The sequence below is a fragment of the Thalassophryne amazonica genome, chromosome 3 (genome assembly GCF_902500255.1).
Source record: "Thalassophryne amazonica chromosome 3, fThaAma1.1, whole genome shotgun sequence".
NCBI lineage: Eukaryota > Metazoa > Chordata > Actinopteri > Batrachoidiformes > Batrachoididae > Thalassophryne > Thalassophryne amazonica.
This window is the reverse complement of record NC_047105.1, coordinates 21,890,928-21,917,756: the sequence shown is the minus strand read 5'-3', so window position 1 is coordinate 21,917,756 and position 26,829 is coordinate 21,890,928. Positions and strand designations below refer to the sequence as shown.

The 26,829-nt window shown below is 40.8% G+C and overlaps 1 protein-coding gene across 1 annotated transcript; it reads left to right on the top strand.

Annotated features, from left to right (window-relative positions):
- The first annotated feature begins 501 nt into the window (after nucleotides 1-501).
- sdc4 (syndecan 4) lies at nucleotides 502-26,829 on the top strand. The gene is made up of 5 exons (XM_034165904.1): nucleotides 502-721; nucleotides 24,901-25,126; nucleotides 25,225-25,271; nucleotides 25,992-26,187; nucleotides 26,298-26,829. Exons 1-5 carry the CDS (start codon nucleotides 668-670, stop codon nucleotides 26,447-26,449), a joined length of 675 nt encoding a protein of 224 aa, XP_034021795.1. The 5' UTR covers nucleotides 502-667; the 3' UTR covers nucleotides 26,450-26,829.

The window sequence follows — 26,829 nt, the reverse complement described above, 5'->3', positions numbered from 1 at the left end:
GCTGTTTGTAGTGAACAAAAATAACTATAATTTAAGTAAGTATTTTAATGAGCTTAAGCACACACGTCAGCTTTCATTGTGTTTAATTTAATTTGAATTGATAATGACTGCAATACATTCTATTTTCATTTGTATTCAAATGTTCAATTGAAAAATTACACAGAGCTTAAAAATACATTATTTGACTAGCAACTAACACATCAACATAGACATTAAATATTTTTTCTTTTAGTACAGTCTGTATTTCTCATTAAATTTGTTGTTAGGCCCACATTTTGTAATATTAAAGGCAAAACTGAACTTCCGCTTGATGCTGTTATTTTGAAATCTAACCGGGATTTCGCTGGATATATTTCATTCACTTGATGCACCCGACGGGAGGAGGAGCGACACGCGATTTCCCGTAAATTATGGAAAAGGGAGGGGGAGATTGACAGCACCCATTGGTTCGTGATTGGAGCGGGGGCGGGGTCATTCCGAAATAAAGCCGAAACCACAGAAGAGAAGGAATAAAGATCGAAAGGTGACAAAGTGGAACAACTTTCCAATAATTTTCTCGGACTAACGCAGATTAAACTACACGAACTTTGCCGTCACCTGACTGAAACTCGAACTCCGTGTGTATTTTACATTATTATTTTTTTTTAAGATCACCAAAAGGACCACCATGATCAAGCTGTGCCTCGTGCTGATTTTGTCTGCCTCCGTCTTTTCAGAATCGGTAAGAATCAGCATTTCTATCGTATTAATCCACTTTATTTCCACTTTGATTGATTTTCTTGCCCACGTTAACAACTTTATAACAGGTCGCGAGTTTGCCCAGTGAGCCAAAATGGCCCTGGTTTGAGTTTAACGTGGATATACAGCTTGTGTCTGTAACTTTTTGAGTTACTTTATGGGTTTAAAATAAATTGTATTTTTACATATTTGATGAGTTTGACAGGCAGTTAGCTTCACGGCTACATTTTGGGCAGGAGTCCAGGGTTTGCTCCTGCTATTATTTCAGCTTGGGGCCCAAACAGGGGAGTGTGAGGGGCCACTTACACACACACACACACACACACACACACACACACACACACACACACACACACACACACACACACTTTAAAAACAACCACTACCTTAGAGCAAACACCACGAAATAAATGTACAAGACAGCTCTCCATACGAGAAGATTTTAAAGAACAAAAAAATAATCATTTTCCCTATAGATCAGAGCTAAAGTGTCAAAATCTCCTTAACATTCTATGATTTAAAAAGATTTTCATTATCCCCTTGGCTTTTTTTGGGGGGGGGGGGGGTTGGTCTGTTTGTTTTAATATTTCCAGCATGTTTGTGCTGCTTTTACATTTGTTTTTGATGCACAACTGCAATTGTTAACAGAATAATAATCAGTATTTCGGATTAACAGATGTTTTGGAGATGTCTTGTTTTAAAAGTGTAATATGCTTTTCAGAAGATATTCTATTTTTTTTTTCAACAATTGATGGGTGGATGGATTTTTTTTTTTGGTAAACTTTATACATGTAAAATACAATATATAAATGGCACAGGATAACAAAGTATAAAACAGTTACTTTCAATGTGGTCCTTTTGATAACTGCAGGTAATAAATTATTAAAAAAAAGTAAACAATAAAATCTATTGAGAGTTTTAGAGATAGCAGCAGTTTTAGAAACTGTTGTGAACATGATGTCTTCGCTGTCTTTAAGTTCTCACTTATTTTAAACTCAGTGGTTTTAAAATGTATGGTGTAGATACATGTTGCTAGACTGTTATGAACATATTCCAAACTGGTTTAAAGCAACAATCATTACAGGTTTAATCAGTTATGAAAATAATAGATGCTTCCCATCCCTGGTTGGATGTTTGCTCATAGGTGCTGTATAATCCTCTAGATCTCTGTCACGTATGTGCTTTTATTTTGGCCTGGATATTCTTATTAGTTTTTTAAATTACTGACAAAAATGACCAAATTGTGCCCTATTACATACGTATATTTATACAAAATGACACAATTCCAATATGGATGAAACCCAAAATATTCCCACCAGCCTTCACAAAAGTTATATTTTTCATCTTATTGACAAATCCTGCAAGCAAACTGAGAGAAATGCTGGACTTTGTTGGTGAGTTCATTTTGTTGTGTCTCATTTTTATGTGAACACTTCACTAAGATTGCAGCCTGGATCCTGAGATGACTGTGGGATGGGTTATATAAGGCATAAAACTGATGTTCCACCGACAGAGTTTGTGTCCTGAAGAACAGAAATGGAACTGGTTGACATTTACAAATTCACTATCGGTGGAATTTCTCTGTGTAGTCTTCTACTGTGGGACTTATCTTGACTTGGGAGTGTTGTATCACAGTGTTTTGTTTTTTTTTTTCTCTTTCATTCCTATGAAATCTGCTGTTGAAACACTTAAGAATGTTGACTTTTTAGTCCTACTATGAATCCCAAAGAAAAGCTGACTACATGATAGATACATAGTCTACCGGTGTCTTTCTTAGCCAAGTGAAAATAACTTTTTGTGCGCACCTTGCAAACAAAATTAATTGTTTTTCTCACAGGCAGTAATGGCATAAAGCCCTGCTTTGGGCTTCACTTCCTGCTATGTGTTGAGTCCTCCAGTTAGAACTTGTTGACAGGTGCAGACTCATTTGCTTTCCCTGGTGGTTGTCTGTTTTCTACATTGCAGAACTCACATTTAATTTTCACTGTGAGAGAAACATTCTAGTAATGTGCAGTTTTGTTTTGTTTTTTTGTTTTCGAAAAATGAAGTCTTCTCAGTTGTCTGTACTTTTGGGGTTGAGTTTGTGCCATTGTTACTGTGGCGCAAAAATATTTTGATGAATATTCTTTGAGAACCTATCTACATTTGGATGAACATTGAAAAAGTCTCTTGGATGAGTAGCAAAAACTTCTTGACAACACAAAATCCAGTTGATGTCTCCCAACCTGAGGACCTTCATCGACAAAGCACAAACAGTTGTACTTCCTAATAGGAATTTGGTGTTCTTTTGCAAAAAAGGTTGAGAACCAGTTACACATTTGGCATTTACTTCCAAATCCAGGTTTTGCTTTTGCTTTTTTTTGTACCTTTTTATTGTCAGGATTTATGTCTGGTGTCACCTGGCTTTGAAAACTGATTTCTGATTGGCCTGCTGGAGCCTATATACAGGCTGGGTAGATGCCACCTGCAGGAACACGTGAATCCTGCCGCCGGCGAGCCCTTTTGTTAAGTACAGATGGTGTGAAGGAGGGCAAAGTAGTCGATGCATTGACCTGAGCAGTCACGTGAATGTCTGACTGTATGTCAGGAGGTTCTTTTGTCTAATTGGAGTTAAAACTGTGTAATGTAGAGGCCTCTACTGGTGGTTGGCTCTCACTGCGGTATTGTATCACTTCCTGTTCCGGAGCACAGCGGTGTTTTTCTGTATCTGTTAGCTGTTTAATCTGCGCAGTTAGATTGATCTAGTTATCTAGATTACGATTTGTTTCCCAGTGTAATCTTTACGTGCCTTAACTAAAGCACTCCTTCTGCTGAATCACCTCTAAATTATTCACTTTGCGTGTTTTTAGGAATCCGCTAGGTTAGCGTAGCTACTAGCTCTTAGCCGATTTAGCATGGCGGCTTCTCCTGTCTCTCCCACACTTTTCTGCTCTGGGTGTGAAATGTTTAGTTATTCCTCGGCCTCCTTTAGCAGTAATGGTACTTGTAATAAGTGTAGCTTATTCGTAGCATTGGAGGCCAGGCTGGGCGAATTGGAGACTCGCCTCCGCACCGTGGAAAATTCTACAGCTAGCCAGGCCCCTGTAGTCGGTGCGGACCAAGGTAGCTTAGCCGCCGTTAGTTCCCCCCTGGCAGATCCCAAGCAGGCTGACTGGGTGACTGTGAGGAGGAAGCGTAGTTCTAAACAGAAGCCCCGTGTACACCGCCAACCCGTTCACATTTCTAACCGTTTTTCCCCACTCGACGACACACCCGCCGAGGATCAAACTCTGGTTATTGGCGACTCTATTTTGAGAAATGTGAAGTTAGCGACACCAGCAACCATAGTCAATTGTCTTCCGGGGGCCAGAGCAGGCGACATTGAAGGAAATTTGAAACTGCTGGCTAAGGCTAAGCGTAAATTTGGTAAGATTGTAATTCACGTCGGCAGTAATGACACCCGGTTACGCCAATCAGAGGTCACTAAAATTAACACTGAATCGGTGTGTAACTTTGCAAAAACAATGTCGGACTCTGTAGTTTTCTCTGGGCCCCTCCCCAATCGGACCGGGAGTGACATGTTTAGCCGCCTGTTCTCCTTGAATTGCTGGCTGTCTGAGTGGTGTCCAAAAAATGAGGTGGGCTTCATAGATAATTGGCAAAGCTTCTGGGGAAAACCTGGTCTTGTTAGGAGAGACGGCATCCATCCCACTTTGGATGGAGCAGCTCTCATTTCTAGAAATCTGGCCAATTTTCTTAAATCCTCCAAACCGTGACTGTCCAGGGTTGGGACCAGGAAGCAGAGTTGTAGTCTTACACACCTCTCTGCAGCTTCTCTCCCCCTGCCATCCCCTCATTACCCCATCCCCGTAGAGACGGTGCCTGCTCCCAGACCACCAACAACCAGCAAAAATCTATTTAAGCATAAAAATTCAAAACGAAAAAATAATATAGCACCTTCAACTGCACCACAGACTAAAACAGTTAAATGTGGTCTATTAAACATTAGGTCTCTCTCTTCTAAGTCCCTGTTGGTAAATGATATAATAATTGATCAACATATTGATTTATTCTGCCTAACAGAAACCTGGTTACAGCAGGATGAATATGTTAGTTTAAATGAGTCAACACCCCCGAGTCACACTAACTGTCAGAATGCTCGTAGCACGGGCCGAGGAGGAGGATTAGCAGCAATCTTCCATTCCAGCTTATTAATTAATCAAAAACCCAGACAGAGCTTTAATTCATTTGAAAGCTTGTCTCTTAGTCTTCTCCATCCAAATTGGAAGTCCCAAAAAACAGTTTTATTTGTTATTATCTATCGTCCACCTGGTCGTTACTGTGAGTTTCTCTGTGAATTTTCAGACCTTTTGTCTGACTTAGTGCTTAGCTCAGATAAGATAATTATAGTGGGCGATTTTAACATCCACACAGATGCTGAGAATGACAGCCTCAACACTGCATTTAATCTATTATTAGACTCTATTGGCTTTGCTCAAAAAGTAAATGAGTCCACCCACCACTTTAATCATATCTTAGATCTTGTTCTGACTTATGGTATGGAAATAGAAGACTTAACAGTATTCCTTGAAAACTCCCTTCTGTCTGATCATTTCTTAATAACATTTACATTTACTCTGATGGACTACCCAGCAGTGGGGAATAAGTTTCATTACACTAGAAGTCTTTCAGAAAGCGCTGTAACTAGGTTTAAGGATATGATTCCTTCTTTATGTTCTCTAATGCCATATACCAACACAGTGCAGAGTAGCTACCTAAACTCTGTAAGTGAGATAGAGTATCTCGTCAATAGTTTTACATCCTCATTGAAGACAACTTTGGATGCTGTAGCTCCTCTGAAAAAGAGAGCTTTAAATCAGAAGTGCCTGACTCCAGTGGTATAACTCACAAACTCGCAGCTTAAAGCAGATAACCCGTAAGTTGGAGAGGAAATGGCGTCTCACTAATTTAGAAGATCTTCACTTAGCCTGGAAAAAGAGTCTGTTGCTCTATAAAAAAGCCCTCCGTAAAGCTAGGACATCTTTCTACTCATCACTAATTGAAGAAAATAAGAACAACCCCAGGTTTCTTTTCAGCACTGTAGCCAGGCTGACAGAGTCAGAGCTCTATTGAGCTGAGTATTCCATTAACTTTAACTAGTAATGACTTCATGACTTTCTTTGCTAACAAAATTTTAACTATTAGAGAAAAAATTACTCATAACCATCCCAAAGACGTATCGTTATCTTTGGCTGCTTTCAGTGATGCCGGTATTGGTTAGACTCTTTCTCTCCGATTGTTCTGTCTGAGTTATTTTCATTAGTTACTTCATCCAAACCATCAACATGTTTATTAGACCCCATTCCTACCAGGCTGCTCAAGGAAGCCCTACCATTATTTAATGCTTCGATCTTAAATATGATCAATCTATCTTTGTTAGTTGGCTATGTACCACAGGCTTTTAAGGTGGCAGTAATTAAACCATTACTTAAAAAGCCATCACTTGACCCAGCTATCTTAGCTAATTATAGGCCAATCTCCAACCTTCCTTTTCTCTCAAAAATTCTTGAAAGGGTAGTTGTAAAACAGCTAACTGATCATCTGCAGAGGAATGGTCTATTTGAAGAGTTTGTCAGGTTTTAGAATTCATCATAGTACAGAAACAGCATTAGTGAAGGTTACAAATGATCTTCTTATGGCCTGTGCTTGTTCTGTTGGACCTCAGTGCTGCTTTTGATACTGTTGACCATAAAATTTTATTACAGAGATTAGAGCATGCCATAGGTATTAAAGGCACTGCGCTGCGGTGGTTTGAATCATATTTGTCTAATAGATTACAATTTGTTCATGTAAATGGGGAATCTTCTTCACAGACTAAAGTTAATTATGGAGTTCCACAAGGTTCTGTGCTAGGACCAATTTTATTCACTTTATACATGCTTCCCTTAGGCAGTATTATTAGACGGTATTGCTTAAATTTTCATTGTTACGCAGATGATACCCAGCTTTATCTATCCATGAAGCCAGAGGACACACACCAATTAGCTAAACTGCAGGATTGTCTTACAGACATAAAGACATGGATGACCTCTAATTTCCTGCTTTTAAACTCAGATAAAACTGAAGTTATTGTACTTGGCCCCACAAATCTTAGAAACATGGTGTCTAACCAGATCCTTACTCTGGATGGCATTACCCTGAGCTCTAGTAATACTGTGAGAAATCTTGGAGTCATTTTTGATCAGGATATGTCATTCAAAGCGCATATTAAACAAATATGTAGGACTGCTTTTTTGCATTTACGCAATATCTCTAAAATCAGAAAGGTCTTGTCTCAGAGTGATGCTGAAAAACTAATTCATGCATTTATTTCCTCTAGGCTGGACTATTGTAATTCATTATTATCAGGTTGTCCTAAAAGTTCCCTAAAAAGCCTTCAGTTAATTCAAAATGCTGCAGCTAGAGTACTGACGGGGACTAGGAGAGAGCATATCTCACCCATATTGGCCTCTCTTCATTGGCTTCCTGTTAATTCTAGAATAGAATTTAAAATTCTTCTTCTTACTTATAAGGTTTTGAATAATCAGGTCCCATCTTATCTTAGGGACCTCGTAGTACCATATCACCCCAATAGAGCGCTTCGCTCTCAGACTGCAGGCTTACTTGTAGTTCCTAGGGTTTGTAAGAGTAGAATGGGAGGCAGAGCCTTCAGCTTTCAGGCTCCTCTCCTGTGGAACCAGCTCCCAATTCAGATCAGGGAGACAGACACCCTCTCTACTTTTAAGATTAGGCTTAAAACTTTCCTTTTTGCTAAAGCTTATAGTTAGGGCTGGATCAGGTGACCCTGAACCATCCCTTAGTTATGCTGCTATAGACGTAGACTGCTGGGGGGTTCCCATGATGCACTGTTTCTTTCTCTTTTTGCTCTGTATGCACCACTCTGCATTTAATCATTAGTGATCGATCTCTGCTCCCCTCCACAGCATGTCTTTTTCCTGGTTCTCTCCCTCAGCCCCAACCAGTCCCAGCAGAAGACTGCCCCTCCCTGAGCCTGGTTCTGCTGGAGGTTTCTTCCTGTTAAAAGGGAGTTTTTCCTTCCCACTGTAGCCAAGTGCTTGCTCACAGGGGGTCGTTTTGACCGTTGGGGTTTTACATAATTATTGTATGGCCTTGCCTTACAATATAAAGCGCCTTGGGGCAACTGTTTGTTGTGATTTGGCGCTATATAAAAAAATTGATTGATTGATTAATGACATTTAATGAGTTATTAGCAAAGCGTTGCTAATTAGATTGCAGAAAGGTGAGTCAAGATGTCACACACTTCAGTGGGATGTTGTATGATTCAAGTAAACTTCCCATGATGGAGCCAAAACCTTTTGGACACCCACCTGGTATGAAGGCCTGAATCTTAACCCCCCCCCCCCCCCCCCCCAGTGTTTCAGTAACTGTCACACGTGCACACACTGATTACATCCAGCACCCCTTCACAATCTGTTACATTCCTCAAAGCCGTGTAGCCAGTTCATGTTCGCCCTCCCTCTTCATGTTGTCCCTGCCGCTCCCTTCGCCACTCTCTTCTGTTTTCAATTTTCTCCTGTGGAATGTGACCCTTGGTGACCTTGACCAGCCCTCTTCAGGATTTTGCACACTTGGAGGATTCTGAATAGGGTCCCGGGGCCTTTTCATAAAGGATATTCCTTTCCTCTGTTGCATGATTCCATGCTAGTGTAGCGTGGATACACCTACAACTTTCCCACCACATCATACTTTAGATTGTTTTTTTTTTTTGTTTTTTTGTTTTTTTGTCTCCTTGTGTGAGTTGTTGTGGCTCTGGTTTTGACTTATCTTTTTGGCTAGCCTTTTATCTTTACTCAGTACCTCTGGGACTCTCTCTCACTGTCTGTCATTCTTTGGTACCCATCCGCGGCTTTTCTTCCTTTCTTTAGCTGCACTTTCTTTGATGAATACTTAGCCTCTGAGCTATGACGATCCCTCCCTCAACTCTTTTCTTCTCTCAGCTCACTGAGGTCATTGTAGGATTGTGAGTTTGCCGTTCCCAGCTAATCGATAACAATGTTCTGCTACCTGACAAAAGCCCTCGCTCTGAATGAAACAGGATTTTTTTTTTTTTTTTTTTTTGAGCCTCAGGCATGATTGGAATGTTTTGTGGTGGGATTAATTTGGCAGTCTTATCAGCGGTTCTAACTGATACCAGGGAATGCAATTTTCCAATTCTGGAACGTTATTTGGTCACTTAATGAAGTCTTTTGATTGCGCTCTGAGTTCACCAGCTTGACCTCAGAAATAAGAGGCTGTAGGGATCTAACGATTCAGATGTGAAACGGAAATCAATTTTAAAGTAATAGATAGAACTACATCCGAGCACACCCCCCCGAATCGATCTACATGTACCATGAACTGTACAAATGCTCTCATAACATTATTTATTGGTTGAGTTATGTTACTACTTCCACTCTTCAAACTTTAGTAAAAGTTCAGAGGTCAGTGCAAGGATCTTGTAAGACTACTCACAGGAATGTTAACTTTGTTTGCAAGGTAAAAACAACATAAATGCACCTGACAGAAGTAGGTGATGTGTGTTTTTAAATGTATTTTTTGAACACGTTTTGTTCCGTTTAATACTGTTATACTGGTACAGAATGGTAAAGTTGTATTATGCCAACAGGCTAAAAACACTTTAAGCTTATTCTAAAATAACATGGAAAATAAGTCTACACAAAACAGAGTTTTATTGACTTGTCCCATTTATTAAAAAAAAAAAAAAGGTGTCATCCCTGAGTTGCGTCATACTTGTGTATCTATGTACTTATTTTATCATTTTCTGGTGGAGGACATGGCCCAGTAACTTTTGGCCTATGTCTAGTTGATATTTCCCCATTAGACCAATGTCTAGTTAAAAATAACGTCGGTCTAGTGATTAAAAGAGTTCGACAAGGCCGTTTTTTTTCTCTCCCCTTCAAGCTTGCGCCTGAAATAACTGAGCCGCTATTTGCAGATTACAATGACCGCGTTGTACCACTCAGTCACACCACCAACTTAATGAATTAAGCTATTTCAATATTAAGCCCCATTTTAAAAATAGAAAAAAGTTTATCATCCTTTGACATCAGAAAAAATGGTGAGGGAGGACAGATTTTTTTTTTCCTTTCTTAGAAACGGGTACACGCAACGTGAGTTCAAACCTGAGAAACGACACATACAGCACCTGCCATACCAAGTGAGGACTTGGGGACTGACTGTGTGGTTGTCAATGACTGCAACAAGCCATAAGTTCCGGGCCAGACTCTGAGCATGTATATTCACATAAAAGCAGAGGATAACGTAACCAAATGTTTGAGTTTACATACGTTCAACACAAAATGAAAACGTTCCATCATGCTATAGATTTACAAATAATATTGATTGGATACATGTGCACGATGTTGTGGTTAATGCTATGCTGAGGCTCGCCATCGGAGGCTCTGAGCTTCCAAATGCCTTGGACCAGGAAGACCAGTAACAAAATTTATGCTACTGCTCCTAACCAGTAGGCTCAAAAAATGTTTCTCTACCCCTGTCTTTGGCCCGGAGCTAATCCTTGTTGCACCACCAACCTTCAGCTTGTTGCTTTTGGAGCCTTTCGGCTGAGTTAATTTGTTGAGTCTTGTTGGAATGTCACTGGTATTGCGTTCAGCCCTTTTCATTTGCACGAGAATGGGGGGGAAGTTTTTGTGATGATGGGGTGCATTGAATGTGTGTCCAGTGAAAAGGAGGAGGGAGAGCAGGAGCATGATAAATGGTATCACTAGGATGTAATAATGGTTCCTGCGTTGCTGTCCGCTGGTCTATAAAATCCCTTTGGGCCCTGGAATGTTGGCACAGAGAGAGGAGATTTTTTTTTTTTTTCCCTTCTTCCTGCCTGTGATGGAGAGCAGTCGAGAATTGGATTCTTGCCTCCCTCCGCCTTTCTAAACCGCTGCATATTCTGGCAGTTGTGACGGGAACTATACAAACACATGATGTGGGGCAAAAGTTGATCATAAAAGGCCCATGTGGTTCCCATGTTGGTCTCACATTTCTGCTGCCTTTGTGGTGTTCCAAAGCACGTTGAGTCAGAAATAGCCTGGGCCTCCTTGGTGCAGGCTGCACATATTTTAACTCTCTGAACTAAGTTGGCTTACAGCACGTTCTCATTTTGACACATTTCTTGGGAAATGCAGCCTACAGACATATACAGTTTCTTCACTGCTGCTAACAAACGTCTCAAAGAAAGTCATTGTGGTGAAAATAAAAAGCACCGTGGTGGAACAGGGAATATGAGCTTTGCTGTGATTCTATTGAAAAACATATCATTGAGCCTGGAGGGCTTGTGTTTGTCGCTCATGTAGCCTTGTTCTAGGACACTCGGTCATCGTCTGGAATATTCCAGGCCTGAAGCCAGACTGTTTGCAGTACCCCCCCAAACACAAGTGCTGACTAAACATGGAGAGCAAGAATACGCCAATTTCTAATGCAGAGTAAATGTGCAAAGTGTCACAGGAAAAAACACAACTTGAAGTTTGCTATTGCTGAACTAGAACGTCATTCTCAAAAGGGAGAGTTAAATACTTGATCTACCATGTGATACTCTGACTACAGTGTCATCTTTTTATTTGATTCTATTTCTTTGAACTTGATTTCCACATTTTTATTCTCTTCATTAACGCTTTTCAGATAAAGGACAAAAGCAAGAAACTTACTGAATTTGTTTGCCGACACCCTTTTTATGGTGAAAGGTTGTTTCACACCACATCCAAATTCAGTGCATCTGAGTCGTGGAAAGTTTCTTGACCTGGTTGGAGTTGTTGGCACAGGTGGAGTACAAAGCAAACATTAGCTGCCAATAGTTGTTTACATGTATTTCTTTGTGCATCCTGAAGTTAAAGGATGGCTGTCAGAGGTTTGCGATTGAGTTTTATTTGTTGGAAATCATCAGCTGTATCTGGCAGCAAAACAGAAATTCATTCACATGACCCCTCGTTGACCTCTCATGCTTAGCTAACACAAGTTAGCTAAGCATGAGTGAGGTTAAAAAATGGTGGAAAACTGAGACAACATGCAGACAGACACCACCAGACTTGCAATCTACCTTAGAAGATTTAGTTGCTAAACATGGATCAATCACACTATTAGTGGTTTGGCTTCAAAAAGATGGATGTCATTCATAAAAAATCAGAATTAATTACTGTCAAAATCACAATTTCTTTTTATTATTTATTTAATTTATATCACGCGCCCCTAATGGCGGTGTCACTATGCTGTTATCTTGTACTAGTCAGTGTTTGATTTGAGCTCTGTGCTTGAGATAATCTCAGTTTAGATGAGAGGTCTGTCTGTAGGTTGACCTAAAACAGCCACTTACACCCCTGTTACACCTTGCCGATTTAGTCGACGTATGCCGACCGTAATAAAAACGCTGGTGTACGTCTAAGTTTTTGTGTAGGTTAAGAGCACGCTGATATACAGCAAGCGCGGCGAAAGATTTTGGGCATGCACACAATATTTTCGACGTATGTCTCATACATCCCACATATGTGGAATATAAGTTGTAGGTAAGTTATGTGATTGTTGACTCGCATTTTGTGTGAGTTACCCATAAGTTGGAATACGTCCATTGATTGGCTCAACAACTAAAAGCTGCAATCATGTCAACAGTTCAGACTGTTTCAAATGTTAAAACAATTCTCAGTAAATATAAAGTCTTAATCTTACCTGTTTGTTTCAGTCGGATTCATCATCACAGCCTGACGAAAATTTATACACATAAAACGGTATCTGAAAATATTTTAGTTCCTTATCATGGCTGAAGAAACTTAGCATTTTAAAATGGCCTGAACCAGAGCATGCCAGTGCTTTGTGCCATAACATGAAAATTAACTTATTTTAAAAGTTGAAAGCATCGTAGCGCCTCATTCATTCACATCAGCCTTCACCACAGACATCACTCAGCATTCTGCACGCAATGAAAATAAATACTGTGATCCACCAAGACAAAAATAAAATTAAAGAAATGTTAAATTACTCCATTTGGCGTCTGTGTGAAATGGAGAGGCCGCACGACAGTGTACGCGTGCTTGATGGCATCCACCTGCCAAACAACTGGGTTCTGCCAGTGGTGGAAATGCAAACCAAGCCAGAAGTGACTGTTGTGACCCGTACCAACCCAGACTGCCCGGTGGAAATGGGGCTGTCAGCATATGCTGGCTAAATCATCAAGGTGTGATGGGGACCTTACTTGTTAGTTGTGCAATATTCTTAGTTGGAATTATTTCTTTGTGTGAACATTGCACCTATTCAGTGGTAATTACTGCAGGCTTTTTTTCTGTTTTAAAGAGCCAAATTTCCAGACCAACAAGACTGGAAATTTGCTTCCCTGGTTTGCACTGTGCTAACACAGACAGAAAAGGAACCACCAGAGTCTGTGTTTTTTAGGTGGTACGAGGGTTTCCCCTCATTCAAACAGCTCCATAATACACAACCTGTTTAATGCTGGTGTGGCTTTGTGTTTGTGTCACTTTTGTTTCTGTACTTTTTTTTTTTTGTGTCTGCGTGCATCTTTGTAGTATTTGACGTCTACTTCTTGTTCATTATACTGTTGACGTTTTTCTCAGCCAGCCCATGTGGGCACCACAGACCCATTGTCAACAACAGAGGCTGCCTTGTCCATTTTAAAATCCACATAATTCAGCTATAATTAACTTGTGGATGTGTTGAGCCTGTTGGAGAAGCTATTTCCATTGGCAGTCAGCTGGTAGAGCTGCCATTAGGATTAAGCATTAAGTTCCCCCAATATTTGTTTGTTTCAGTGTAAGATGACAGTGCAACATCTCACCACACCAGTCACCTCATGCGGTTTTGAACTAGGTGGGTTTCTGTTGTACATAGCTGATATGCCTCTTGTTTCGCTCAGGGTCGCCACGGCAGCTCTGTGGTGGGTACTCAGGCTGATTTTCTTTTTTTCCCACATATTGCAGTTTAATGACAATTAGGCATTGTAAAATATTATTTTAACATTGGACATCTGGTTTTCATTCAGGACAATCGGAAAAAATTATTTTTTCTTTCCTTGAACCGAAAATGATCAGATCTATGCCAATGACCCAATCCAAACTGTGGATTTTGTGATCAGTTACACCCCTGTGTTTTAATAAATTTGATATGGATTGGGGGTGGGGGGGCTTGCCTAGTTGGACTCTCATACTGATCGTTGTGATCAGATGTGCACATTCTTAAAAGAATCAGTGGTAAATATGAGCACAGATGCTGATCAAGAAATATTTGCAGTTTGATAATCTGTCAACCCACAAATTTTTACATGCTAGTTAATACTGGCACCAGAATCGGTGTCATTGCAACATTATTGCACATATTTTATATGTTGAACTGGATTTTAGCTTGTAAAACAACAAACTAAAATCTGTAAACTACTTTCCAGATATGAAATCATCTTGTAAGAACTATTTGTTTACAGTTAATCAGCAGTCGTTGTGTAAGTGGAAGATGCCCTGTGGCTCGGTTTAGGGTCTTAAACAAAGATTTTTTTTTTGTTTTGTTTTTATAAAGGGCTTTGCTCCAGGACATAGCCAGGAGTCATATCGGGAACCTGGAAGAATCCTAGCGGTCCTTGTTGGATTTGGCCAGAAGCCGTGTGTGTTTGAGTGCATAGAATGCTTTAGCTCTGTTTTAGAGTGGAATGTGGTGGCTGACTGTTGCCAAGATCTTAACCAACCCACACTGAAACACATTCCTCAGTCTGGCAAACCAGTCACCAGCATGCGTAAACAGTCAGTCAGGGGTTTTTATTGAGCAGATTGTCCACAAGTGGGACTTTTTAAATCCAACTAACCTTTTTTGAATTTCTTTGACAAGCACGTCACTAATGTCATTGGAAATTACTTGACTACGTACTTGCCCAGGTGCACGTAATAACTGTTGTTATTGATGTTTAATCCACTGGCTCATTTTGACTGGGAGTTATTGTGGAAAATCTCCCATTATTAATAATAAACCAGTATTCTTCTATGCCAAAAACACCTTGGAAGTATGAATAAATTGGTTTTATTATGGGCATTATTCATATTTATGCCCATCAGAGTGTGGTGTGGCTTCTCTAAGAGTTAAGTTCAATTTGTTATAGATCCTGTAGGGTATTGATCAAGCATGCCTAGATTTAGTAATAATGGAGTCTTAGCGAGTTGCGCTTAGGGAGAGAAAGTGACCAATAAGGACGTTGTGATCAGACGTGCGGCATTCCCCCGGGAGCCGTTCATCAAAACGTCAAGGTTTTTATCAGGGAAGCATGACTTGACGTCATCTACTGCAGCTGCTGGTATCTTGAATGGTCGGTCAAATGGAAAGCGCGAGGTCCAGCTCATTCCTAAAGTCATCAGGTCATATTACTCACTTTACATAGTCATGTTATTTCCTGTGATAAAACAAGGCGACATTCCCAAATGACTCAACTCTTGGCTTCGCTGTCCATTTGCTGGTATTGCAGTTTTTAGTTGTTCATTTGCTATTTTTTGAGTGTGTGTAAGCCGGTGGAGGAGTCTGTGCGAAATGATTTCCTTTTGAGATAAATTGCCCACAGAAACTGTGGAAATGTAAAACACACTGGATTTTTAAACTGAGCTAATCTTAATATTCAGCCACTGGCAACAACACTGCTTGTTCTTTGAGGAGGTGTGGCCTCTTCCTTTGTGACAAAACCAACATTATCACTTTTACAGCACTTTTCATAGTAATGCTACACTCCCACAGCAAATGATAATGTGTGTTTGTTACAGCTGCGCAATATCAATTGTTTTCTGCGATACATGTTGCAGTGGTGGGTGCGAGGGGCAAAATTTGGAGTTTTCACTGAATAACTTCAGTGGCTCTATTTGGATAGAATACTTGTATATACTAATACAATAACATGCTTTTGGAGGGGGGTATGCATTTTCAGAGGCCCGACGTCCATGCCCAGTCACCCAAAATGAGCGAGTATGCATTTTCAGAGGCCCGACGTCCATGCCCAGTCACCCAAAATGAGCGAGTATCGGTCATTTTGGGTGACTGGGCATGGACGTCGGGCCTCTGAAAATGCATACCGCACGACAACTGCATGTTATTTGCATTATCACTTACTGAGATACACAACACATTAACAACATATGTCATTTCAAAACGCACGACACCCAGCAAACGCATACATAAAAAGTTGGCTCACTTTAACTTTTGTTGTGTTGGCTTGTACCGCGCTGCTGTCCAAATTCGCCAGGGCATCCTCATCAAGCTGGCTGCTTTAGCTGCTCTTCATTGTCATACTATCGATGATAAAATCATCCAGAATATCCATATTGGGACCAGCACACACTTCTCGCCTTTTCATGTTATCGTCTGCAGACAGTTCTTGGGTTGCGCATGCTATCATCACACATTACTGCGGACAGGTATGGACAGGTAGTGTAAATGTAAATCTATGCTACCGGCCCAGCAATGCCTCAGTAAGTGATAATAATTAGGGTGATTTTATGTAGAGGGATGCATCTGTATGGGCTGGCGCAGACTTTACCCGAGTGCCCTCTGGTGGCCATCTTTGGTAGATGAAAATATTGCCGAGCTCAGCACAAATGGATGTAATTTGATCACTTTTCAAAGTGCTCAGACTCATCATTTTAATGTACAATGGTTCATTTGAGGCCAGCTTGGTGCATAAATCTCATCGTTCCAGGGGATGATGGCTGTCAGCTGGCTGCTAGAAGCACCTTGGAGACAAAACAAAACCAGCTGATTTATATAGAAAGCAATACAGCCTGAGCTTGTTTTCATCGGGTGGCCAGTCACACAAGTACGAATTCTCGCCTTCGGATTCACTACTTCGCTGGAAGTGACAAATACTCGCACCAACCCATAGAAAAATAAAGTTTAATCTGTCTGACTTGACATTTCACATCCTGGGGTGGGACTCTTACACATGCGCACGTTGCAGTGACGATGCTCAATCTGTTGTGCAGCCGCCGTGTTTGTGCACGAGCGACACACCTGCTGCACAAATTCGTATGCATGAGGCCATGCGATCATCCTGAGTATCATTTTTGTCCTCGCGTTGCAAATGCAGCTACAGTGCAACATGTTCTTCTGGTCTAAGCGAGTTGTGCGTTCTCACATAATGCTGGTACATGGAAAGCTGCTATAGATAGACGGGGAGGTAGAAGAAGTCTAGAGCTCAGTTGTCAGACTGTGAGCAGCACTGATTAATGCACGAAGACTGCGGCTTGTTGTGAGGCGCCAGCGTTGCGCTCGGAGTATGACTGATCTTCATAAGGGTAAAGGTCCAGTTTTGGTTTCCTTGGGTTGGTCTGTATCCTCATCTCTCAGAAGTGTTTGTTTGGTGCTTGCATTCGGGTTCAGAAGTTCACAAGCAGATCAGGTGTCACAATACACGACTTAAAATGCCGCTGGTTCAAGTATCACCTAGTGGAAAGGAGAGGAGTTAAATGTGGATAGGAAAGTAGCTGAAAGGAGAGGGAGTCGAAGGAAGTAAGGACTTTCTATTTTGGTCTGTGATGTCACTGAAATGTTTCCTTGAGCAATAAATGTCTTCAGGGAAAACTTTCTGCAACAAGAAATAAGTTCATCCACAGAACGCAGATAAATCAATGCAGCAAGTCTGTTGGAATAAATGTGATCAGAACATCCCTCTGATTTTATTTTAGCAATAAATGTTACAGAAATTGCAGAAGATAATTCAAAACGGCAAATTACTCATTTCTGTTGTACTTTATTTTGGTCTGCAACTTTAGAAAATTGGTCTACTTTTTTTTTAATAGCTGCATTCATAAAATTTAAATAAATGTGAAATCATTTTTTTTTTTCAAGATGGGAGACTTAAAATGTCTGACAGATATTAAATTTACTGCCAGAGTAAAGAAACTAGAAAATAAAAAAAATAAAATATTCACATTTCAGAAGCTGAAATTGGAGAATTTGAATATTGAAAGAAAAAAAAACACTCAAAATAATGAGTCAGCTTTCAAAATGGGTATCAGTTAATTTCATAATTGATTTGATCATTGTAGCTATGTGCAGAACCCAAATATATTCAGGTTACAGTGGCATAAAATTATGAAATCTACACTGCTGAGTAGCTATAACCACAGAAGATTTAACTTATTTATTGGCTACAGCTGCACTGAGAACAGCAGACGAAGCAGAGACCTGGTTTATCACCAGATCCTAAGCAGAGGGATATCTCGTCACATCATCAGTGACATTTATCCGTTCCTTATTGAGATAATGTAATTGCAGATGGATGAGTGTGATGACAGGATCTTCGTTCCTCTTCTTATTGTCCGTTGGATTTAGTTATGTACAATTAATTGGCTGCTGCTCTCTAAATTTTGGCATATTGTCAAGCTTTCTATGAAATGTTGTGTTTTTGGAGTGTAGTGGAATCTGCTGAGCCATGAATTATGGTGCAGGTTTTCGTTGAAGCTTATTTTTTTGATACTTCCTGCTGAAAGGCCAGTATGTTGAAGCTGACCACAACCCGCTTTCTCTACAGGGAACATGAGCCTAAATAAATCAAATTGTTACTTTGTTATGAAAATAATCTTTAGTTTCAGAGTTACTCTGTGATCTGCAGGAATTTTAGCCACTTCTCCCTGATGCCCATGAATCATACCATAATTCCCCCCCCCCCCCCCTTTTTTTTTCCACTTGGTTCCTAAGGTAATCTGGGTCCAAAAATCCTCTTGAATAACATGAGCAGAAAACAAAGGTTAGAAAACAGTAATTGTGTTTATCTTTCAAAACTCAAGAGACGTTGGCCATGACAAAGAATAAGGAAGCACATTCCTGCGTGCTGGTGTTTCTTTTCTGCCTTTTCATACTTTGAACCTCCTCCACGCTGCCGTGTGAATGGAACAGATGCCGCTCTCTGTCGGCAGATGGAGGGATTGTTTCCCCACTTTAATGAAGGGAGGCTGCTGGTTACCTTAGTCATTGATATGCTCTTGAGGCGTCCACTGCCATTGTTTGTCGTCAATGGAAAGGACAGACCCAAAGGCCTGGTGGCGGCTGTCCCGACAGACCGCTTTTCAGTCAGTGGGGAAAACTGGAACAGAAATATCTTGGACATTCAGGCAATGATGAGGGACAGAGCAGATTGCTACAATTGGTCAAATTGAAAATGGGCAGTTGTTTGTTCTGCTTGTCACCACAAGATTCAGATGGATTTATCCTTTGACAGTTTATTCCAACCATAGAAACCCCTCATTCCATACTTCGATGTTGTTCCAAAATGTCTTTTCCCATTGTGGAGCATTCTTTACTATTGTGAACTGTGTCCTGATTCATATCAAGTGACCTTGAACATGCTGAACAAATCCAGTTGTTCTCTGGATCACAGGATCGTAGTGTGACTTTCAGTTTGTTGAGCTTTTAGTGCCGCATTTTGTGTGTTAACGTACATCAATTCTTTACGCTGAGCAGAAATGTTCTTTTCCCTCATCTCGGCATGAAATCCATTTATTGGCTTCTGGACATCAGACAGAATGAATAAGTCTTATGAGTCACTGAAGAAGACATGAACTGTTTTCAGCAGTGGTCCTTCTAGGCCTTGGTAAAGCCTTGGCACGTACCCTGTAAAAATTTACCGCTTTTAACATGATTGCTCAAGAAGAATAAATGCTGTGAACTTAAAAGGGCCTATTTTGAGGTTAATCTGCTTAAACTTTGTGCTTATCTGCCACCCACTGGACATGTCTGGGCTTGTTGCAGGGAAGAATAATCATAATGGAAATTAGGAGCAGGTATGGTTGAAGTTGCCTGAAAACCTGGGCCATCATTTGCGGTCTGGTGGCTCCCAGTGCCTGTCTGAATGTTTAAAAAAAAAAAAAAAAAACATCTGGAGCTGATCCTTGAACAGGTTAAAGGCATTGAGTGAAATGGCAAAATACTTTACATTAACTGAGATTTTTAGACTGCAGTTTATTTGATCAGCTCATAACATATTAACCTTTGGCCCAATTAAGCTTGTAATTTCAAAATCTTCATACCTCTGTCAAGACAAATATATTGAAAATTTTCTGAGACAACAGTACACGTATAGAATGACCCACCTGAAAAAACCAGGGACACATTGTGAAAGCAGATGGCGATTCGTTTTTGTTTTTTCCCTCATTAGTTTTATGGACAGCCATTCTGCAACCACACAGTGCTGGTTTATATGAGCGCTGAGTAAAGCCGGAGTCGGACTCTCAACCAGCACGCGACCTGGCTTGAATGGATCTGGTTTTAACAAATGGTCTAGGCTTTGTCGTGACTGTGAGGGCTGGTTTCCATGTGGCTGCTGGGATCTGTCACTGTGTGCATGGACTTATACAGAGGGACCAGCCACTTCTTCCTCTTTGTCAGGAAAACCAGTCCACACTGGTTTTCAATTTGGCCTTTTGTTTATTTTGTAAGAATCAGTGTGAGTGAACATAACTTGTTGAAGACCTGACGGCTGGCAGTGGTGCTGAAATGATAGTTTGATTTTAAACCATGTTTTGGTAACATCCTGACTGTTAAACCATCGGACTGACTTGTCTGCTTTTATTTGTGTTGAAGCAGACTTGCAGCTTTGTGCTTGGTGCCACAGCGAGTGTATTGCTGGGAATACAGTCTTGGATTTGGATCAGGGTATGCTTGTTTTTGTCCCAGTAGTCTAGGCTTTGGTACGTGTCCCAAGCTGGCTTTGCTTCCTGAGATAATACAGTGAAGATGGGACATTCCCCCCGATATGATAGTAAAGTTAGCAGCCCCCCATCATTACTTAATGTGACAAAAATCCCTCAGGTCTCATCCCCGCCTCCCTCTGTGTTACTGAATAACATCAGCCTGTTCCAACAGGCCTCAGCCGGCCTTGAAGACTTTGTGTTGCTTCAGAGCATCTCTGTCTCAAAGCAGCAAAGTCTGGTTTCTTTTGGAACATTTCTCAGGACATGTGCTCTTTAAGTTCTTATTTCAGTGTGTTAGGAGTTCAAAAGTCATTGCTGAGCAAAATTGGTATCTTTTTATTGGACGAACTCTGTCCCACTGTTCCGAGTGCAAAGTTGCAAAAACTAACAATCATAATTAGTTATTTCAAAGTTTTCACTGGTTGTATTTTCTCAAATCTGTCTGTGTAGCTTTGCATTTTGTTAGGATTTGGACTGAGGAGCAGGTACCACAGTGGGACAGGAGTTGGGCGACCAATATGTCGACCTGGGTTTGACTCCTGGGCCCGGTTTCATAAAGCAGTCTAATCTTGTTTAGTCCAATAAATTCACTTAGTTGAGTAATCTTATGATGTTAGTTGTTGCAAAAACCGCTTTGTCGGCTAAAGTTTCATGTTACCGGCCGAACGTTTTTAGCCTGGTGCAGAGGAGGCTAATCTTATTTTAGTCGACAAAACCTCAATGTCTTACCTCACAAAATGGCAGCTATCATGTACCAACACTTGATGGAACACCCCTACATCGCTCATATTCTTCAGAAGAAGAGCTTCCTCCACTTTTGGCCGTCGTTACAGTAGACTACTGTCATGATGTGTTTGTAACAGTTCTCACATGAGCCACCGGGCATTGCTGTTACGCTGAGCAATGTTGGGTGCACAAAAAGGTTTGGAAGTGTAGAAGAAGAAACTGAAGAGTGAAACTGCTAGGCTAAGAGCAAAGTACGTCATTCTGCTGTTCGTATGGGTCCGTAAATGTTAATAAAGCCAGTTAATGAAACAAAGGCTACATAGGTCATGAAAACGACCAACCTGGAAGTAAACAGAAATGTTGCGCATTGGCAACGTCTCTTGGTAACGGCACATGCGAGGCCGTTATGCTCGTGAAAACCATCAATTAAGGTAAGACAGCTATAAGTTTAGGGTGTAGGGCGACTAACTGTAGCCGACTAAAAGTTTAGTAGACTGAAAGATTAGATTGCTTTATGAAACCAAACAACAAAGCTGAAACACAGGTGAGATGTATTGTATACAATTTAATGTTTTGTATTTATTGTAATTGTTGTTTGTTGTGTGTTTGAGGACTACAGATGGAACGTAGCTTATAGCTAAATCTGGCATATTTACACTATGTTATGAAAATATACAAAGTGTTCATTAATGTGCGTTCTCATCAAGTAAAGCAAGTAAATACAAGAAATAAAATCGGGCCCTGATTTAAGCTACATATGTACTGGTATTTCTCAGGGCTTCCACTAACACAGGGTTTGATATTAACAGTAGTCAGATTATTACACACAAATATTAAACTGTTCTGAAAATGGGGCTACTTTTTAAAACCCGGTCCAAATTAGAAAAGTGTGAAATTTATTGTTCAAAGTGGTCAAATTTTGTTTTCTCCACATAAACTGAACCAAACTAGCCAGAAGATAACCTTGCATTTCTCATTTTCATCTCACAACAGTGCTATAAAGTTGAAAAGCACTTGGCCATTTAAATACAAAGTGTACGCTGCTAGCGCATCGCACACAGATGGCTTTGGCATTGTACAGTGACAAACGGAGAAGTGGTGGTGAGATGACGCCACCTCAGTGCTTGTCAGTTGCATCACCAAAAGCGTCATTGCTTGGCAATTATTTAATAACATATTAGAAACTCCTGACGTCTACTGGTCAACTCATGTATAGCGCACTCTCTATGGTATTAAATGTTAGAGGACATGTAGCAGAGTTTCAGTGACAAAGTGATCTGGGCAAGTTTATTTTCTGTCCCCTGGTAGCTTGACTAATTTGAAAGCGTGCAGCGGTTGTTCCAGCGTGTTTGTTTCAAAGTCTGACTAACTAAAGCTTAAAATGCACCTCCGGGGTGATCTTTCTTATTTTCTGGAAAATGCTGGCATTGCATCAGAATAAGCAGAGTAATTACATACGACTGCCGCTGTCGTTCCTGAATAACCGGGCCTCAAATGAATGTGTTTGTTTGATTACTGTCGTGTGACTCAGTGGGCTTGTTCCAGCGTGCAGGAGCAGCGGTGACCTCCATCTGAAAAGAAGTGGTTTACACGTCTGGATTAGACACGCAGCCATCTACAGCGTTATCGTGTCCCACCACCCCCGAAACACACCGAACACCAGCCTGTGGAGAGACATGCAGCTGCACAGATGTGCATTTTTAAAATATGAATCCTTTAAAAAGCAAAGCGTAAGAAATTAAAAACAAAGACTGAATTGTGGCTTGTGAGTCAGTCAACAATCTTCGTTTAGCTGCGGTAAAATGGCGACTGCTGTTATATTGTAACAGGGCTTTCCCCTCCACTTTTTAAAGCTAGAGAGGATTACGATCAAACACACACGGTTACGCTGCAGAGTGTTTGTGATCACGCGTGATGCCGGGAGACCAATAATTAACCCTTAGACTTCAGAGCCTTTACAGATGGAAGCCATTAGGAGGAGAACTCGTGATGTCAACAGAACTCAATCTGTGTCTGTGTGGGAGCCACGGGCAGGAAATGAGCATGTTGTGGGGCGCCCGGGCGAGCTTCCAGTCTGATCTGTGGTTGGCTTTTGTTCACACTAAATGGAAGGTTTGGGTGGCGGGGGGTGGGGGGGGGCATGTTCCTGGTTTGGGTCACACTGACACAGGATGGGAACGCTGTTCTAATATCTTTATACCAGTCTGATTGGAAATGAGCTGAATTTATGATCTTGAGTGGATGCTCATGTCTATAATCTGTTGCTCAGTTGATGATCTGAGCAAAGAGATTTTGTTTTGTTTATTGGCACGTTTAATTAACCTGGAATAAGTTGGGCAGAATCCACTTTTTTTTTCTTTTTTTTTTTTTGTGAAGTCTTGTTAAGCTGCCATTTTCTCAGATACATTAATTTAAGAGGCAAAACCTGAAGGTTATTATTAATAATAATAATTTATTTTAACACAGTACATTACAGATCAGTTTATTAAAAGTGGAAAAACAAATGAAAAATCAACTGTGTTTGGTCTAGAATACGTTGTTGCTGCTTTACAACATTTAATGAGAAATTACATTTTTAACCTTAAAGCTGGATGTTGCTCCAAAACCCGTTGAAAGAAATGTTAAAAGCCTTCTCTGCCAAGCTGTGGATATATGTAAAATTTTGTTGCTGTGTGTGTGTTTTTGTTTTTTTTTTTTTTGTTTTTTTTTTTTTGCCATTTTGGAAATTGTTCTGAATTTTTTTTGTTTTTTTTTTACCTCTGTGCACGTGCAGCCAGATTGATGAAAACACTCTAAAATCGCAGTGAAAATCTGGAGATGCTTTAGATTTATTTTCGCTTTGTGTCGACAGAGAAAAGGAGCGGACAGACAAACAAACAGCGTTGCTGCAGGATTTCAGGATTTGATTTTAATCTAATCTCCAGTCTGTGTTTAAAGTCTCCATGCTGATTTAAGTGTGTGTGTGTGTGTGTGTTATCATGATAATTAGTGAGATGTGTGTGTCTTTAATCCTGTTCATGCTGATTACTGAGCAAATAGTCGATGAAATTAATTGTGCTAATTCGATTAAGGTCTCTTCATTATGCTAAACGTGGCAGTGAGGTCCAATCAGCAGCAGATAAGTCTTTATCTGTGTCACTGTGGCGCTGAGACACAGGTCAGGATGTCACATTTGTCTTCGTTTCAGCTGTAGAATAGTTTCAAAACCGTGGAAGAGCTTAACTTCTGCAATAAGGTGGAGCCAGCAGAAAGCATTCTTATGTAAAGACATAATTACTCTCCATTTAAAGCTCTCTGCTCGGCAAAACAAAAGATTGTGATTTAACTTTTTGGCTGTTTCTAAGGATCCTGCAGACGTGAGCAGTCACCGTGGCTTACCCCGGCATGATGACTTCATATCAAGAGTTTTAACTTGTAAAGTTTAATGATAGCACTCGTGATCTGTTCAGCGTTCTCTTATAATAAAGAGAAATTTATCCCAGCCCTGTAGCGATGAGAGAGCAGTTTTCCGTAAAGACTTTAATCTTTACGCCAATGATGGGTTTTGTTTTATAGATGGATGCATTTGTTATTTTAGGTCTGTAAACGCCTCAGTGCACCGAGAGGGTTTTGGTTACTGCCACAGAGGTCCTTACGTTCGCCTCTTGCTTGCTTTCTCTAAATCCTCACACTTGATCAATGAGTAACATTTTGCATCATGTTGTCCTGGCAGGTGAGGGAGACGGAGACATGGATGCCCATGAAGACCACGCAGTCAGTCGTGTCGACGATGGGGGGCGACCTCGTGTCTTCAGGCGATGCCCAGAACGGCTCAGACTTTGGCTTCACAGATGACACTGATGATGATAATGATTATTATAATGATGGTGGTGATGATGATGATGATGGTTACTATGATGATGATGATTACACTGACTCTTCTGGATCCGGTGATGGAGGTTTGTCTTGACCCACCCCCTGTCAAAAAGAAAAGTATTTTAATCATTGAGATGTTTCTGTGAGTAGAACTTTAAAGTTTATCTCCTTTTCTCCACAGCAACAACAGTGTCAACCAGAAAGGACCACGTCAATCCAACAGATATGGTGAGAAACCTCTCAACTTGTAAATAATTCTGCTTTTCACAGGGTCTTTTATTATTTTTGGGTAGCATAGTCTTGATTACTTGAGCTCTTGGCAGAATTTTATTGTACCTACATTAATGGTAAATCTCCACCAGGTGGAGTTGTTGCTCCTTTTTAAGAACCTTGAGTGCAGACTGCTGTGGGACACGATGGCAGCCAGCCTGTTGCTTATATTGGTTGATGATTAGAAAATCTCCTTTTAGTCTTTCTTTTCATACCATAAATTGTAAAAGGGTTGGAGCTTTTACCAACACTTAGTTGTAATGTCATTGAAACACTAGCCGATCTATTCTGGATGTTTTTGAATTTAGAAGACTCAGACCACAGTTTGTCATTGTGCGTTTGATTACTGTAGTGTAAATGTAAATCTAAAGAAAATTCAGTGTTTTTCTCAGCTGAAAATCTTTCTACGCTCGGGAAAAGCCTAGACATGCACCCTGTAGAATGCAGTGAGGGAGTGAATAGATAAGGCTGCGATAAATCAAACTATGAATTCTGTCATTTTGTAAGTCTCGTGATTGAAATGAGGAGCAGGTTGTTAAAGTTCTTTGCAACTTAAAATGGCCACTTTTCTTTCATTTCCAAAGCCTAGATCTGGTGGCTACCAAGGCAAATCGGACAAATTGCTCTGATTGCTCTTTGTGTTGATATGAAGTTAAGGTTTGTTCTTTCTATCCTCAGCCTGATGTCAATGATAACAAGATCCCTGAGGCAGAACAGCCAGTGCGACCAACAGTCAATGAGGTGGACATCGTCCAGAAGAGCAACGAAATCCCGCTACCAAGGAGTGAGAACCAACCTGAGGAGTACCCAGCCAACGTCCTGATGGCCCACGCCAGCGACGACAGCATCTTCAACAAGACTGAAGTCCTCGCAGGTCAGACTGGACTTTAAGAAAGACACAACCTCTTGAGCATCAGATCCAAAAGCTGAGCTGATGAATTTGCCAAGAGTGTTTCTAACGTTGCTCCCGCCCGTCTGTTTCAGCTCTGATTGCAGGCGGCGCCGTCGGCCTGATGTTCGCCATTCTTCTTATCCTGCTGCTCATCTACCGCATGAAGAAGAAGGACGAGGGCAGCTACGATTTGGGGAAGAAGCCCATCTACAAGAAGGCTCCCACCACTGAGATCTACGCATAGACCTTGACCCCGCCCCCTACACGTCACCAAAAAACAAAACACCCAATCAAGGGGCCGCCGCCTGGCCTCGCCGTGCCTCATCATCACAGTCATCGTACCTCTTTTCCTCACTTCAGTCTGACCGCACAGCCGAGTCAATGTAACGACCAATGAGGAGAAGACCCCCCCACCCCAAAAAAAAAAAAATGCAATAGACCGACTCCACCTCCCTGACACATACTAATAATATTGGTGCTCTGTTAACCAGTCGGAGGCTTTGTTTGGCCCCTTTTGGTTTTGTCAAATAAGGAAATGAAGCGCCAGGATGGAACTGTTCCAGCCGCACGTCAAGTGTGGATTTTAGTGACAATTTCATATTTTAATCCCCACGTCAAGAGAAA